The 17,433-nt window shown below is 45.4% G+C and overlaps 1 protein-coding gene across 4 annotated transcripts in view; it reads right to left on the reverse strand.

Annotated features, from left to right (window-relative positions):
• Positions 1-17,433, reverse strand: part of spag1b (sperm associated antigen 1b) — a 38,804-nt gene that overhangs the window by 1,618 nt on the left and 19,753 nt on the right. For all 4 annotated transcript variants that reach the window (XM_053639353.1, XM_053639266.1, XM_053639187.1 and 1 more), the window contains exon 13: positions 21-170. In XM_053639353.1, coding sequence (XP_053495328.1) covers positions 21-170 — 150 coding nt within the window. The remainder of the gene's footprint in view (positions 1-20; positions 171-17,433) is intronic.

Raw genomic sequence — 17,433 nt, forward strand, 5'->3', positions numbered from 1 at the left:
TGTGTGTGTGTATGTGTTACCTGTTGACATGTTGTTGTACAAAGTATGTGTTGTGTATTTGTTGTACAGTTCTGTAATCCACATAAGCGAGTCGAAACTTTTCCAGAGTCTCAAACGCCATCGCTCGCCTCAACAGAGCTTTCACACTGAACGGCTTCAGCTGCAGAGCTCTGATACAAACACACGCACGCACGCACACACACACACACACACACACACACACACACACACAGGCACACACACACACACAGGCACACATACACACACACACACACACACACACAGGCACACACACAGGCACACACAAGATCATGGTTTATGGCTGTAAATAGATAAGGGATTAGGGTGGTTAGAATTGTGCATTATAACACAGGGTGTAGAATGTAAGATGAAGAGTATAGGGTGTAAATTGTAGGGAGTAGGGTATAGGGAGTCGGGTATATAGAGTATACAGAGTAGGGTATAGGGTGTAGAGTATAGGGAGTAGGGTATGGGGGTAGGGAATAGAGCATAGGGAGTAGGGTACAGGGTGTAGAGTACAGGGAGTAGGGTATAAGGGGTAGGGTATAGAGTATAGGGAGTAGGGTATAGGGTGTAGAGAATAGGGAGTAGGGTATAGAGCATAGGGAATAGGTTATAGGGAGAAGGGTATGGGGTGTAGAGTAGGGTATAGGGTGTAGAGTATAGGGAGTAGGGTATAGGGTGTACAGTATAGGGAGTAGGGTATAGGGTGTAGAGCATAGGAAGTAGGGTAAAGCGTATAGGGAGTAGGGTATAGGGGGTAGGGTATAGAGTATAGTGAGTAGGGTACAGGGTGTAGAGTGTAGGAAGTAGGATATAGGGTAAAGAGTATAGGGAGCAGTGTATAGAGTATAGGGAGTAGGGTATAGGGTGTACAGTATAGGGAGTAGGGGATGGGGTAGGGTATAGAGTATAGGGAGTAGGGTACAGAGTATAGAGAGTAGGGCATAGGGTGTAGGGAGTAGGGTATATAGTATAGGCAGTAGGGGTATAGGGAGTAGTGTATAGAATTTAGGAAATAGGGTATAGAGTATAGGGAGTAGGGTATATGGTGTAGGGGGTAGGGTATAGAGTACAGGGAGTAGGGTAGAGAGTATAGAGAGTAGGGCATAGGGTATAGAGTATAGGGAGTAGGGTATAAAGAGTAGGGTATAGTGCATAAAGTATAGGGAGTAGGGTATAGAGTATAGAGAGTAGGGTATAGGGTGTAGAGTGTAGGGAGTAGACTATAGAGCATAGGGAGTAGGGTATAGGGAGTAGGGTATAGAGTATAGGGAGTAGGGAATAGGGAGTAGGGTATAGGGTGTAGAGTATAGAGTGTAGAGTATAGAGTATAGGGAGTAGGGTATAGGGTGTAGAGTATAGGGAGTAAGATATAGAGTATAGGGAGTAGGGTATAGGGGTGGGGTATAGAGTATAGGGAGCAGTGTACAGAGTATAGGGAGTAGGGTATAGGGTGTACAATATAGAGAGTAGGGAATAGGGTGTAGAGTGTAGGGAGTAGAGTATAGAGCATAGGCAGTAGGGAATAGAGTATAGGGAGTTGGGTATAGGGCGTAGAGTATAGGGAGTAGGGTATAGAGTATAGGGAGTAGGGTAACAGGTGTAGAGTATAAGGAGTAGGGTATAGAGCATAGGGAGTAGGTTACAGGGAGAAGGGTATAGGGTGAAGAGTAGGGTATAGGGTGTACAGTTTAGGGAGTAGGATATAGGGTGTAGAGTATAGGAAGTAGGGTATAGCGTATAGGGAGTAGGGTATAGGGGGTAGGGTATAGAGTATAAGGAGTAGGATACAGGGTGTAGAGTGTAGGGAGTAGGGTATCGGGTAAAGAGTATAGGGAGCAGTGTATAGAGTATAGGAAGTAGGGTATAGGGTGAACAGTATAGGGAGTAGGGTATGGGGTAGGGTATAGAGTATAGGGAGTAGGGTACAGAGTATAGAGAGTAGGGCATAGGGTGTAGAGTAGGATATAGGGTGTAGGGTATAGGGAGTAGGGTATAGAGTATAGGGAGTAGGGTATAGGGCGTACAGTATAGGGAGTAGAGTATAGGGTGAAGAGTATAGGAAGTAGAGTATAGCGTATAGGGACTAGGGTATAGGGGATAGGGTATAGAGTATAGAGAGTAGGGTATAGAGAGTAGCATATAGAGTATAGTGAGTAGGATATAGGGTGTAGAGTGTAGGGAGTAGAGTATAGAGCATAGGGAGTAGGGTATAGGGGGTAGGGTCCAGAGTATAGGGAGCAGTGTACAGAGTATAGGGAGTAGGGTATAGGGTGTACAGTATAAGGAGTAGGGAATAGGGTGTGGAGTGTATGGAGTAGAGTATAGAGCATAAGCAGTAGGGTATAGAGTATAGGGAGTTGGGTATAGGGTGTAGAGTATAGGGAGTAGGGTATAGAGTATAGGGAGTAGGGTATAGGGCGTACAGTATAGGGAGTAGAGTATAGGGTGAAGAGTATAGGAAGTAGAGTATAGCGTATAGGGACTAGGGTATAGGGGATAGGGTATAGAGTATAGAGAGTAGGGTATAGAGAGTAGCATATAGAGTATAGTGAGTAGGATATAGGGTGTAGAGTGTAGGGAGTAGAGTATAGAGCATAGGGAGTAGGGTATAGGGGGTAGGGTCCAGAGTATAGGGAGCAGTGTACAGAGTATAGGGAGTAGGGTATAGGGTGTACAGTATAAGGAGTAGGGAATAGGGTGTGGAGTGTATGGAGTAGAGTATAGAGCATAAGCAGTAGGGTATAGAGTATAGGGAGTTGGGTATAGGGTGTAGAGTATAGGGAGTAGGGTATAGAGTATAGGGAGTAGGTTATAGGGAGAAGGGTATAGGGTGTAGAGTAGGATATAGGGTGTAGAGTATAGGGAGTAGGTTATAGGGAGAAGGGTATAGGGTGTAGAGTAGGATATAGGGTGTAGAGTATAGGGAGTAGGGTATAGAGTATAGGGAGTAGGGTATAGGGTGTACAGTATAGGGAGTAGGGTATAGGGTGTAGAGTATAGGAAGTAGAGCATAGCGTTTAGGGACTAGGGTATAGGGGATAGGGTATAGAGTATAAGGAGTAGGGTATAGGGTATAAAGAATAGGGAGTAGGGTGTAGAGTGTAGGGAGTAGAGTATAGAGCATAGGGAGTAGGGTATAGGGAGTAGGGTACAGAGTATATGGAGTAGGGTATAGGGGGTAGGGTATAGAGTATAAGGAGTAGGGTATAGGGAGTAGGGTATGGGGGTAGGGTATAGAGTATAGGGAGTAGGGTACAGGGTGTAGAGTATAGGGAGTAGAGTATCGGGTATAGAATATAGGGAGCAGTGTATAGGGAGTAGGGTATAGGGTGTAGAGTATAGGAAGTAGGGAATAGAGTATAGGGAGTAGGATATAGGGCGTAGAGTATAGGGAGTAGGGTATAGGGTGTAGAGTATAGGAAGTAGGGTATGGGGGTAGGGAATGGAGAATAGGGAGTAGGATACAGGGTGTAGAATATAGGGGGAAGGGTATAGAGTATAGGGAGAAGGATATAGGGTGTAGAGTAGGGTATAGGGTGTAGAGTAAAGGGAGTATAGAGTATAGGGAGTAGGGTATAGGGTGTACAGTATACGGAGTAGGGTATAGGGAGTAGGGTATAGGAGTAGGGTATAGATTATAGGGAGTAGGGTACAGTGTGTAGAGTGTATAGAAGGGTATAGGGTATAGAAGGTAGGGTATAGAGTATAGGGAGTAGGGTATAGGGTGAAGAGAATAGGAAGTACGGAATAGAGTATAGGGAGTAGGGTACAGGGTGTAGAGTATAGAGAGTAGGGTATGGGGGTAGGGTATAGAGTATAGGGAGTAGGGTACAGGGTGTAGAGTATAGGGAGTAGGGTATAGGGGGTAGGGTATAGAGTATAGGGATTAGGGTATAGAGTATAGGGAGTAGGGTATAGAGTGTAGAGTATAGGGAGTAGGGAATAGATTATAGGGAGTAGGGTATAGGGGGTAGGGTATAGAGTATAGGGATTAGGGTATAGAGTATAGGGAGTAGGGTATAGGGTGTAGAATATAGGGAGTAGGGAATAGATTATAGGGAGTAGGGTATAGGAGGTAGGGTACAGAGTATAGGGAGCAGTGTACAGAGTAGAGGGAGTAGGGTATAGGGTGTACAGTATAGGGAGTAGGGAATAGGGTGTGGAGTGTAGGGAGTAGAGTATAGAGCATAGGCATTAGGGTATAGAATATAAGGAGTTGGGTATAGAGTATAGGGAGTAGGTTATAGGGAGAAGGGTATAGAGTGTAGAGTAGGATATAGGGTGTAGAGTATAGGGAGTAGGGTATAGAGTATAGAGAGTAGGGTATAGGGTGTACAGTATAGGGAGTAGGGTATAGGAAGAAGGGTACAGTGTATAGGGACTAGGATATAGAGGATAGGGTATAGAGTATAGGGAGTAGGGCATAGAGAGTAGCATATAGAGTATAGGGAGTAGGATATAAAGAGTAGGGTACAGGGTATAAAGAATAGGGAGTAGGGTATAGAGTACAGGGAGTAGGGTATACGGTGTAGAGTGTAGGGATTAGAGTATAAAGCATAGGGAGTAGGGTATGGTATAGGGAGTAGGGAATAGAGTATATGGAGTAGGGTATAGGGAGTAGGGTATGGGGGTAGGGTATAGAGTATAGGGAGTAGGTTACAGGGAGTAGAGTATAGGGAGTAGAGTATCTGGTATAGAGTATAGGGAGAAGTGTATAGGGAGTAGGGTATAGGGTGTAGAGTATAGGAAGTAGGGAAAAGAGTATAGGGAGTAGGATATAGGGTGTAGAGTATAGGGAGTAGGGTATAGAGTATAGGGAGTAGGGTATAGGGTGTAGAGTATAGGAAGTAGGGTATGGGGGTAGGGAATAAAGAATAGGGAGAAGGGTACAGGGTGTAGAGTATAGGGGGAAGGGTATAGAGTATAGGGAGAAGGATATAGGGTGTAGAGTAGGGTATAGGGTGTAGAGTAAAGGGAGTAGAGTATAGAGTATAGGGAGTAGGGTATAGGGGGTAGGGTATAGAGTATAGGGAGTAGGGTACAGTGTGTAGAGTGTAGGGAGTAGGGTGTCGGGCAAAGAGTATAGGGAGCAGCGTATAGAGTATAGGGAGTAGGGTATAGGGTGTACAGTATAGGGAGTAGGGTATGGGGTAGGGAACAGAGTATAGGGAGTAGGGTACAGGGTGTAGAGTATATGGAGTAGGGTATAAGGGGTAGGGCATAGAGAATAAGGAGTAGGATACAAGGTGTAGAGTGTAGGGAGTAGAGTATCGGGTATAGCGTATAGGGAGCAGTGTATAGAGTAAAGGGAGTAGGGTATAGGGTGAACAGTATAGGGAGTAGGGTAAAGGGTGTAGAGTGTAGGGAGCAGGGTATAGGGTATAGAGTATAGGAAGCAGTGTATAGAGTATAGGGAGTAGGGTATAGGGTGTAGAGAATAGGAAGTAGGGAATAGAGTATAGGGAGTAGGCTTTGGGGATAGGGTATAGAGTATAGGGAGTAGGGATTAAGGAGTAGGGTATAGGGTGTAGAGTAGGGTATAGGTTGTAGAGTATATGCAGTAGAATATAGGGGGTAGGGTATAGAGTATAAGGAGTAGGGTATAGGGTGTACAGTATAGGGAGTATGGTATAGGATGTAGAGTACAGGAAATAGGGAATAGAGTAGAGGGAGTAGGGTATAGGGTGTAGAGTAGGGTATAGGGTGTAGGGTATAGGGAGTAGGGTAAAAGGGGTAGGGAAAAGAATATAAGGAGTAGGGTACAGGGTGTAGAGTATACGAAGTAGGGTATGGGGTAGAGTATAGGGAGTAGGGTATAGCGTATAGGGAATAGGGTACAGGGTGTAGAGTATAGGGAGTAGGGTATAGGGGGTGGGGTATAGAGTATAGGGAGTATGGCATAGGGTGTAGAGTATAGGGAGTAGGGTATAGGGTGTAGAGTATAGGGAGTAGGGTATAGAGCATAGAGAGTAGGTTATAGGGAGAAGGATATAGGGTGTAGAGTAGGGTATAGGGTGTAGAGTATAGCGAGTAGGGTATAGAGTATAGGAAGTAGGGTATAGTGTGTACAGTATAGGGAGTAGGGTATAGGGTGTAGAGTATAGAGAGTAGGGTATAGCCTATAGGGAGTACGGTACAGGGTGTAGAGTGTAGGGAGTAGGGTATCGGGTAAAGAGTATAGGGAGCAGTGTATAGAGTATAGGGAGTAGGGAATAGGGTGAAAAGTATAGGGAGAAGGGTATGGGGAAGGGTATAGAGTATAGGGAGTAGGGCATAGGGTGTAGGGAGTAGGCTATAGAGTATAGCGAGTAGGGTAAAGGGTGTAGAGTCTAGGGAGCAGGGTATCGGGTATAGAGTATAGGAAGCAGTGTATAGAGTACAGGGAGTAGGGTATAGGGTGTAGGGTAATGAGCACAGGGAGTAGTTTATAGGGAGTAGGGTATAGGGTGTAGAGTATAAGGAGTCGTGTATAGAGTATAGGGAGTAGGGTATAGGGTGTACAGTATAGGGAGTAGGGTATAAGGTATAGAGTATAAGGAGTAGGGTAAAGGGTGTAGAGTATATGGAGTAGGGTATAGGGGGTAGGGTATAGAGTATGAGGAGTATGGTACAGGGTGTAGAGTGTACGGATTAGTGTACAGAATATAGGGATTAGGGTATAGGGTGTAGCGTATAGGTTGTAGGGTATAGAGTATAGGGACTAGGATATAGGGTGTAGAGTATAGGAACTAGGAAATAGAGTATAGGGAGTAGGGTATAGGGTGTAGAGCATAGTTAGTAGGGTATGGGGGTAGGGTATAGAGTATAGGGATTAGGGTACAGGATGTAGAGTATAGGGAGTAGGGTATAGCGGGTAAGGTATAGAGTATAGGGAGTAGAGTATAGGGTGTAGAGAATAGGAAGTAGGGAATAGAGTATAGGGAGTAGGGTATAGGGTGTAGAGTATAGGGAGTAGGGTATGGGGTAGGGTATAGAGTATAGGGAGTAGGGTACAGGGTGTAGAGTATAGGGAGTAGGGTACAGGGTGTAGAGTATTGGATGTAGGGAATAGAGTATAGGGAGTAGGGTATAGGGTGTAGAGTATAGGGAGTAGGGTATAGGTGGTAGGGTATAGAGTATAGGGAGTAGGGTATAGGGTGTAGAGAATAGGAAGAAGGAAATAGAGTATAGGGAGTAGGGTATGGGGTAGGGTATAGAGCATAGGGAGTAGGGTACAGGGTGTAGAGTATAGATAGTACTCTATAGGGGTTAGGGTATAGAGTATAGGGAGTAGGGTATAGGGTGTACAGTATAGGGAGTAGGGTATAGAGCATAGGGAGTAGGTTATAGGGAGGAGAGTATAGGGTGTATAGTATTGTATAGGGTGTAGAGTATAGGGAGGAGGGTATAGAGTATAGGGAGCAGGGTATAGGGTGTACAGTATAGGGAGTAGGGAATAGGGTGTAGAGTATAGGGAGTAGGGTATACCGTATAGGGAGTATGGTATAGGGGATAGGGTATAGAGTATAGGGAGTAGGGTATGGGGTAGGGAATAGAGTATAGGGAGTAGTGTACAGGGTGTAGAGTATATGGAGTAGCGTATCAGGGGTAGGGTAAAGATTATAAGGAGTAGGGTACAGGGTGTAGAGTGTAGGGAGTAGGGTATAGGGTATAGAGTATAGGAAGCAGTGTATAGAGTATAGGTAGTAGGATATAGGGTGTAGAGTATAGGGAGTAGGGTACAGAGTGTAGAGTATAGGGGGTAGGGTATAGAGTATAGGGAGTAGGGTATAGGGAGTACGGTATAGGGTGTAGAGTAGGGTATAGGGTGTACAGTATAGGGAGGAGGGTATAGCATATAGTGAGTAGGGTATAAGGAGTAGGGTATAGGGTATAGGGAGAAGGGTACAGGGTTTAGAGTGTAGGGAGTAGGTTATCGGATAAAGAGTATAGGGAGCAGTGTAAAGAGTATAGGGAGTAGGATATAGGGTGTACAGTATAGGGAGTAGGGTATGGGGTAGGGTATAGAGTATAGGGAGTAGTGTACAGGGTGTAGAGTATATGGAGTAGGGTATAGGGGGTAGGGTAATGATTATAAGGAGTAGGGTACAGGGTGTAGAGTATAGGGAGTAGGGTACAGGGTGTAGAGTATAGGGGATAGGGTATAGAGTATAGGGAGTAGGGTATAGGGTGAAGAGTTTAGGGAGTAGGGTAGAGGGTGTAGAGTATTGGAGGTAGGGAATAGAGTATAGGGAGTAGGGTATAGGGTGTAGAGTATAGGGAGTAGGGTATGGGGGTAGGGTATATAGCATAGGGAGTAGGGTACAGGGTGTAGAGTATAGGGAGTAGGGTATAGGTGGTAGGGTATAGAGTATAGGGAGTAGGGTATAGGGTGTAGAGAATAGGAAGAAGGAAATAGAGTATAGAGAGTAGGGTATGGGGTAGGGTATAGAGCATAGGTAGTAGGGTACAGGGTGTAGAGTATAGATAGTACTCTATAGGGGTTAGGGTATAGAGTATAGGGAGTAGGGTATAGGGTGTAGAGTATAGTGAGTAGGGTATAGAGTATAGGGAGTAGGGTATCGGGTGTAGAGTATAGGGAGTAGGGTATAGGGTGTACAGTATAGGGAGTAGGGTATAGAGCATAGGGAGTAGGTTATAGGGAGGAGAGTATAGGGTGTATAGTATTGTATAGGGTGTAGAGTATAGGGAGGAGGGTATAGAGTATAGGGAGCAGGGTATAGGGTGTACAGTATAGGGAGTAGGGAATAGGGTGTAGAGTATAGGGAGTAGGGTATACCGTATAGGGAGCATGGTATAGGGGATAGGGTATAGAGTATAGGGAGTAGGGTATGGGGTAGGGAATAGAGTATAGGGAGTAGTGTACAGGGTGTAGAGTATATGGAGTAGCGTATAAGGGGTAGGGTAAAGATTATAAGGAGTAGGGTACAGGGTGTAGAGTGTAGGGAGTAGGGTATAGGGTATAGAGTATAGGGAGCAGTGTATAGAGTATAGGTAGTAGGATATAGGGTGTAGAGTATAGGGAGTAGGGTACAGAGTGTAGAGTATAGGGGGTAGGGTATAGAGTATAGGGAGTAGGGTATAGGGAGTACGGTATAGGGTGTAGAGTAGGGTATAGGGTGTACAGTATAGGGAGGAGGGTATAGCATATAGTGAGTAGGGTATAAGGAGTAGGGTATAGAGTATAGGGAGTAGGATATAGGGTGTACAGTATAGGGAGTAGGGTATGGGGTAGGGTATAGAGTATAGGGAGTAGTGTACAGGGTGTAGAGTATATGGAGTAGGGTATAGGGGGTAGGGTAATGATTATAAGGAGTAGGGTACAGGGTGTAGAGTGTGGGGAGTATGGTACAGGGTGTAGAGTGTACGGAGTAGTGTACAGAATATAGGGATTAGGGTATAGGGTGTAGAGTATAGGTTGTAGGGTATAGAGTATAGGGACTAGGATATAGAGTGTAGAGTATAGGAAGTAGGAAATAGAGTATAGGGAGTAGGGTATAGGGTGTAGAGCATAGTTAGTAGGGTATGGGGGTAGGGTATAGAGTATAGGAATTAGGGTACAGGGTGTAGAGTATAGGGAGTAGGGTATAGGGGGTAAGGTATAGAGTATAGGGAGTAGAGTATAGGGTGTAGAGAATAGGAAGTAGGGAATAGAGTATAGGGAGTAGGGTATAGGGTGTAGAGTATAGGGAGTAGGGTATGGGGTAGGGTATAGAGTATAGGGAGTAGGGTACAGGGTGTAGAGTATAGGGAGTAGGGTATAGGTGGTAGGGTATAGAGTATAGGGAGTAGGGTATAGGGTGTAGAGAATAGGAAGAAGGAAATAGAGTATAGGGAGTAGGGTATGGGGTAGGGTATAGAGCATAGGGAGTAGGGTACAGGGTGTAGAGTATAGATAGTACTCTATAGGGGTTAGGGTATAGAGTATAGGGAGTAGGGTATAGGGTGTAGAGTATAGGGAGTAGGGTATAGAGTATAGGGAGTAGGGTATCGGGTATAGAGTATAGGGAGAAGGGTACAGGGTTTAGAGTGTAGGGAGTAGTTTATCGGATAAAGAGTATAGGGAGCAGTGTAAAGAGTATAGGGAGTAGGATATAGGGTGTACAGTATAGGGAGTAGGGTATGGGGTAGGGTATAGAGTATAGGGAGTAGTGTACAGGGTGTAGAGTATATGGAGTAGGGTATAGGGGGTAGGGTAATGATAATAAGGAGTAGGGTACAGGGTGTAGAGTGTGGGGAGTATGGTACAGGGTGTAGAGTGTACGGAGTAGTGTACAGAATATAGGGATTAGGGTATAGGGTGTAGAGTATAGGTTGTAGGGTATAGAGTATAGGGACAAGGATATAGGGTGTAGAGTATAGGAAGTAGGAAATAGAGTAGGGAGTAGGGTATAGGGTGTAGAGCATAGTTAGTAGGGTATGGGGGTAGGGTATAGAGTATAGGAATTAGGGTACAGGGTGTAGAGTATAGGGAGTAGGGTATAGGGGGTAAGGTATAGAGTATAGGGAGTAGAGTATAGGGTGTAGAGAATAGGAAGTAGGGAATAGAGTATAGGGAGTAGGGTATAGGGTGTAGAGTATAGGGAGTAGGGTATGGGGTAGGGTATAGAGTATAGGGAGTAGGGTACGGGGTGTAGAGTATAGGGAGTTGGGTATAGGGGATAGGGTATAGAGTATAGGGAGTAGGGTATAGGGTGAAGAGTTTAGGGAGTAGGGTACAGGGTGTAGAGTATAGGACGTAGGGAATAGAGTATAGGGAGTAGGGTATAGGGTGTAGAGTATAGGGAGTAGGGTATGGGGGTAGGGTATATAGCATAGGGAGTAGGGTACAGGGTGTAGAGTATAGGGAGTAGGGTATAGGTGGTAGGGTATAGAGTATAGGGAGTAGGGTATAGGGTGTAGAGAATAGGAAGAAGGAAATAGAGTATAGGGAGTAGGGTATGGGGTAGGGTATAGAGCATAGGGAGTAGGGTATAGGGTGTAGAGTATAGATAGTACTCTATAGGGGTTAGGGTATAGAGTATAGGGAGTAGGGTATGGGGTAGGGTATAGAGTATAGGGAGTAGGGTACGGGGTGTAGAGTATAGGGAGTAGGGTATAGGGGATAGGGTATAGAGTATAGGGAGTAGGGTATAGTGTGAAGAGTTTAGGGAGTAGGGTACAGGGTGTAGAGTATAGGACGTAGGGAATAGAGTATAGGGAGTAGGGTATAGGGTGTAGAGTATAGGGAGTAGGGTATGGGGGTAGGGTATATAGCATAGGGAGTAGGGTACAGGGTGTAGAGTATAGGGAGTAGGGTATAGGTGGTAGGGTATAGAGTATAGGGAGTAGGGTATAGGGTGTAGAGAATAGGAAGAAGGAAATAGAGTATAGGGAGTAGGGTATGGGGTAGGGTATAGAGCATAGGGAGTAGGGTACAGGGTGTAGAGTATAGGGAGTAGGGTATAGAGTATAGGGAGTAGGGTATCGGGTGTAGCGTATAGGGAGTAGAGTATAGGGTGTACAGTATAGGGAGTAGGGTATAGAGCATAGGGAGTAGGTTATAGGGAGGAGAGTATAGGGTGTATAGTATTGTATAGGGTGTAGAGTATAGGGAGGAGGGTATAGAGTATAGGGAGCAGGGTATAGGGTGTACAGTATAGGGAGTAGGGAATAGGGTGTAGAGTATAGGGAGTAGGGTATACCGTATAGGGAGTATGGTATAGGGGATAGGGTATAGAGTATAGAGAGTAGGGTATGGGGTAGGGAATAGAGTATAGGGAGTAGTGTACAAGGTGTAGAGTATATGGAGTAGCGTATAAGGGGTAGGGTAAAGATTATAAGGAGTAGCGTACAGGGTGTAGAGTGTAGGGAGTAGGGTATAGGGTATAGAGTATAGGGAGCAGTGTATAGAGTATAGGTAGTAGGATATAGGGTGTAGAGTATAGGGAGTAGGGTACAGAGTGTAGAGTATAGGGGGTAGGGTATAGAGTATAGGGAGTAGGGTATAGGGAGTACGGTATAGGGTGCAGAGTAGGGTATAGGGTGTACAGTATAGGGAGGAGGGTATAGCATATAGTGAGTAGGGTATAAGGAGTAGGGTATAGAGTATAGGGAGAAGGGTACAGGGTTTAGAGTGTAGGCAGTAGGTTATCGGATAAAGAGTATAGGGAGTAGTATATAGGGTGTACAGTATAGGGAGTAGGGTATTGGGTAGGGTATAGAGTATAGGGAGTAGTGTACAGGGTGTAGAGTATATGGAGTAGGGTATAGGGGGTAGGGTAATGATTATAAGGAGTAGGGTACAGGGTGTAGAGTGTAGGGAGTAGGGTAACAGGTAAAGAGTATAGGGAGTAGGGTATAGAGTATAGGGAGTAGGGTATAGAGCATAGGGAGTAGGTTATAGGGAGTAGGGTGCAGGGTGTAGAGTATAGGGGGAAGGGTATAGAGTATAGCGACTAGGGTATAGGGTGTAGAGTAGGGTATAGGGTGTAGAGTATAGGGAGTAGGGTATAGAGTATAGGGAGTAGGGTATAGGGTGTACAATATAGGGAGTAGGGTATAGGGTATAGGGAGTAGGGGATGGGGATAGGGTATAGAGTATAGGGAGTAGGGTACAGTGTGTAGAGTGTAGGGAGTAGGGTATCAGGTAAAGAGTATAGCAAGCAGTGTGTAGAGTATAGGGAGTAGGGTACAAGGTGTAGAGTATATGGAGTAGGGTATAGGGGGTAGGATATACAGTATAGGGAGTAGGGTATAGGGTGTAGAGTATAGAGAGTAGTGTATAGAGTGTAGGGAGTAGGGTACAGGAGGTAGGGTATAGAGTATAGAGAGTAGGGTACAGGGTGCCGAGTGTAGGGAATAGGGTATCGGGTAAAGAGTATAGGGAGCAGTGTATAGAGTATAGGGAGTAGGGTTTAGGGTGTACAGTATAGGGAGTAGGGTATTGGGTAGGGTATTGGGTAGAGTATAGGAAGTAGGGAATAGGCTGTACAGTATAGGGAGTAGGGTATAGGGTGTAGAGTATAGGAAGTAGTGTATTGAATATAGGGAATAGGGTAGAGAGTATAGGGAGTAGGGTATATGGTGTAGGGAGTAGGGTATAGAGTATAGGGAGTAGGGTACAGAGTATAGAGAGTAGGGCATAGGGTGTAGGGAGTAGGGTATAGGGAGTAGGGTATAGCGTATAGGGAGTAGGGTATAGGGGTAGGGTATAGAGTATAGGGAGTAGGTTATAGGGAGTAGGGTATAGGGTGTAGAGTAGGGTATAGGGTGTAGAGTATAGGGAGTAGGGTATAGAGTATAGGGAGGAGGGTATAGGGTGTAGAGTATAGGGAGTAGGGTATAGGGTGTAGAGTATAGGGCGTAGGGTATAGAGTATAGGGAGTACGGTACAGGGTGTAGGGAGTAGGGTATCGGGTAAAGAGTATAGGGAGCAGGTTATAGGGATTAGGTTATAGGGTGTAGAGTATAGGAAGTAGGGTATAGAGTATAGGGAGTAGGGTATAGCGCATAGGGAGTAGGGTATACGGGGTAGGGTATAGAGTATAGGGAGTAGGGTACAGGGTGTAGAGTGTAGGGAGTAGGGTATTGGGTAAAGAGTATAGTGAGCAGGGTATAGAGTCTAGGGAGTAGGGTATAGGGTGTACAGTATAGGGAGTAGGGCATGGGGAAGGGTATAGAGTATAGGGAGTAGGGTACAGAGTATAGAGAGTAGGGCATAAAGTGTAGGGAGTAGGGTATAGAGCATAGGGAGTAGGGTACAGGGTGTAGAGTGTAGGGAGTAGGGTATCGGGTATAGAGTATAGGGAGCAGTGAATAGAGTATAGGGAGTAGGTTGTAGGGTGTAGGGTATAGAGCATAGGGAGCAAGTTATAGGGTGTACAGTATAGGGAGTAGGGTATGGGGTAGGGTATAGACTATAGGGAGTAGGCTAGAGAGTAAACAGATTAAGGCATAGGGTGTAGGGAGTAGGGTATAGAGTATAGGGAGTAGGGTACAGGGTGTAGAGTGTAGGGAGTAGGTTATCGGGTATAAAGTATAGGGAGTAGGTTATAGGGAGTAGGGTATAGGGTGTAGAGTATAGGGAGTAGGGTGTAGAGTACAGGGAGTAGAGTATAGGGTGTACAGTATAGGAAGTAGAGGATAGAGTATAGGGAGTAGGGTATAGGATGTAGAGTATAGGGAGTAGGGTATAGCGTATAGGGAGTAGGGTATAGGGGGTGGTGTATAGAGTATAGGGAGTAGGGTACAAGGTATAGAGTATAGGGAGGAGGGTACAGGGTGTAGAGTATAGGGAGTAGGGTATAGCGTATAGGGAGTAGGGTATAGGGGGTGGTGTATAGAGTATAGGGAGTAGGGTACAGGGTATAGAGTATAGGGAGGAGGGTACAGGGTGTAGAGTACATTGAGTAGAGTATAAGGGTAGGGTATAGAGTATAATGAGTACGGTACAGGGTGTAGAGTGTAGGGAGTAGGGTATCAGGTATAGAGTATAGGGAGCAGTGTATAGAGTAAGGGGAGTAGGGTATAGGGTGTACAGTACAGGGAGTAGGGTATGGGGGTAGGGTACAGAGTATAGAGAGTAGTGCATAGGGTGTAGGGAGAAGGGTATAGAGTATGGGGAGTAGGGTATAGGGTGTACAGTACAGGGAGTAGGGATTAGGGTATAGAGTGTAGGGAGTAGGGTATCAGGTAAAGAGTATAGCAAGCAGTGTGTAGAGTATAGGGAGTAGGGTACAAGGTGTAGAGTATATGGAGTAGGGTATAGGGGGTAGGATATACAGTATAGGGAGTAGGGTATAGGGTGTAGAGTATAGAGAGTAGTGTATAGAGTGTAGGGAGTAGGGTACAGGAGGTAGGGTATAGAGTATAGAGAGTAGGGTACAGGGTGCCGAGTGTAGGGAATAGGGTATCGGGTAAAGAGTATAGGGAGCAGTGTATAGAGTATAGGGAGTAGGGTTTAGGGTGTACAGTATAGGGAGTAGGGTATTGGGTAGGGTATTGGGTAGAGTATAGGAAGTAGGGAATAGGCTGTACAGTATAGGGAGTAGGGTATAGGGTGTAGAGTATAGGAAGTAGTGTATTGAATATAGGGAATAGGGTAGAGAGTATAGGGAGTAGGGTATATGGTGTAGGGAGTAGGGTATAGAGTATAGGGAGTAGGGTACAGAGTATAGAGAGTAGGGCATAGGGTGTAGGGAGTAGGGTATAGGGAGTAGGGTATAGCGTATAGGGAGTAGGGTATAGGGGTAGGGTATAGAGTATAGGGAGTAGGTTATAGGGAGTAGGGTATAGGGTGTAGAGTAGGGTATAGGGTGTAGAGTATAGGGAGTAGGGTATAGAGTATAGGGAGGAGGGTATAGGGTGTAGAGTATAGGGAGTAGGGTATAGGGTGTAGAGTATAGGGCGTAGGGTATAGAGTATAGGGAGTACGGTACAGGGTGTAGGGAGTAGGGTATCGGGTAAAGAGTATAGGGAGCAGGTTATAGGGATTAGGTTATAGGGTGTAGAGTATAGGAAGTAGGGTATAGAGTATAGGGAGTAGGGTATAGCGCATAGGGAGTAGGGTATACGGGGTAGGGTATAGAGTATAGGGAGTAGGGTACAGGGTGTAGAGTGTAGGGAGTAGGGTATTGGGTAAAGAGTATAGTGAGCAGGGTATAGAGTCTAGGGAGTAGGGTATAGGGTGTACAGTATAGGGAGTAGGGCATGGGGAAGGGTATAGAGTATAGGGAGTAGGGTACAGAGTATAGAGAGTAGGGCATAAAGTGTAGGGAGTAGGGTATAGAGCATAGGGAGTAGGGTACAGGGTGTAGAGTGTAGGGAGTAGGGTATCGGGTATAGAGTATAGGGAGCAGTGAATAGAGTATAGGGAGTAGGTTGTAGGGTGTAGGGTATAGAGCATAGGGAGCAAGTTATAGGGTGTACAGTATAGGGAGTAGGGTATGGGGTAGGGTATAGACTATAGGGAGTAGGCTAGAGAGTAAACAGATTAAGGCATAGGGTGTAGGGAGTAGGGTATAGAGTATAGGGAGTAGGGTACAGGGTGTAGAGTGTAGGGAGTAGGTTATCGGGTATAAAGTATAGGGAGTAGGTTATAGGGAGTAGGGTATAGGGTGTAGAGTATAGGGAGTAGGGTGTAGAGTACAGGGAGTAGAGTATAGGGTGTACAGTATAGGAAGTAGAGGATAGAGTATAGGGAGTAGGGTATAGGATGTAGAGTATAGGGAGTAGGGTATAGCGTATAGGGAGTAGGGTATAGGGGGTGGTGTATAGAGTATAGGGAGTAGGGTACAAGGTATAGAGTATAGGGAGGAGGGTACAGGGTGTAGAGTATAGGGAGTAGGGTATAGCGTATAGGGAGTAGGGTATAGGGGGTGGTGTATAGAGTATAGGGAGTAGGGTACAGGGTATAGAGTATAGGGAGGAGGGTACAGGGTGTAGAGTACATTGAGTAGAGTATAAGGGTAGGGTATAGAGTATAATGAGTACGGTACAGGGTGTAGAGTGTAGGGAGTAGGGTATCAGGTATAGAGTATAGGGAGCAGTGTATAGAGTAAGGGGAGTAGGGTATAGGGTGTACAGTACAGGGAGTAGGGTATGGGGGTAGGGTACAGAGTATAGAGAGTAGTGCATAGGGTGTAGGGAGAAGGGTATAGAGTATGGGGAGTAGGGTATAGGGTGTACAGTACAGGGAGTAGGGATTAGGGTATAGAGTATAGGGAGTAGGGTACAGGGTGTAGAGTATATGGAGTAGGGTATAGGGGGTAGGGTATAGAGTATAGGGAGTATGGTACAGGGTGTAGAGTGTAGAGAGTAGGGTATCGGGTATAGAGTATAGGGAGCAGTGTATAGAGTATAGGGAGTAGGGTATAGGGTGTAGGGTATAGAGCATAGGGAGTAGGTTATAGGGAGTAGGGTATAGGGTGTAGAGTAGGGTATAGGGTGTAGAGTATAGGGAGTAGGGTATAGAGTATAGGGAGTAGGGTATAGGGTGTACAGTATAGGGAGTAGGGTATAGGGTGTAGAGTATAGGGAGTAGGGTATAGAGTATAGGGAGTAGGGTATAGGAGGTAGGGTATAGAGTATAGGGAGTAGGGTACAGGGTGCAGAGTGTAGGGAGCTTTGCTAACAAAGCTGCTTTGTAGCTGCTTTGAGACAATGTCTATTGTAAAAAGCGCTATACAAATAAAATTGAATTGAATTGAATTGTAGGGAGTAGAGTATCGGTTAAAGAGTATAGGGGGCAGTGTATAAAGTATAGGGAGTAGGGTTTAGGGTGTACAGTATAGGGAGTAGGGTATAGGGTAAAGAGTATAGTGAGTAGTGTATTGAATATAGGGAATAGGATATAGAGTATAGGGAGTAGGGTATATGATGTAGGGAGTAGGGTATAGAGTATAGGGAGTAGGGTAACGGGTAAAG

This window comes from Ictalurus furcatus, chromosome 1 (assembly GCF_023375685.1).
Source record: "Ictalurus furcatus strain D&B chromosome 1, Billie_1.0, whole genome shotgun sequence".
Lineage (NCBI taxonomy): Eukaryota > Metazoa > Chordata > Actinopteri > Siluriformes > Ictaluridae > Ictalurus > Ictalurus furcatus.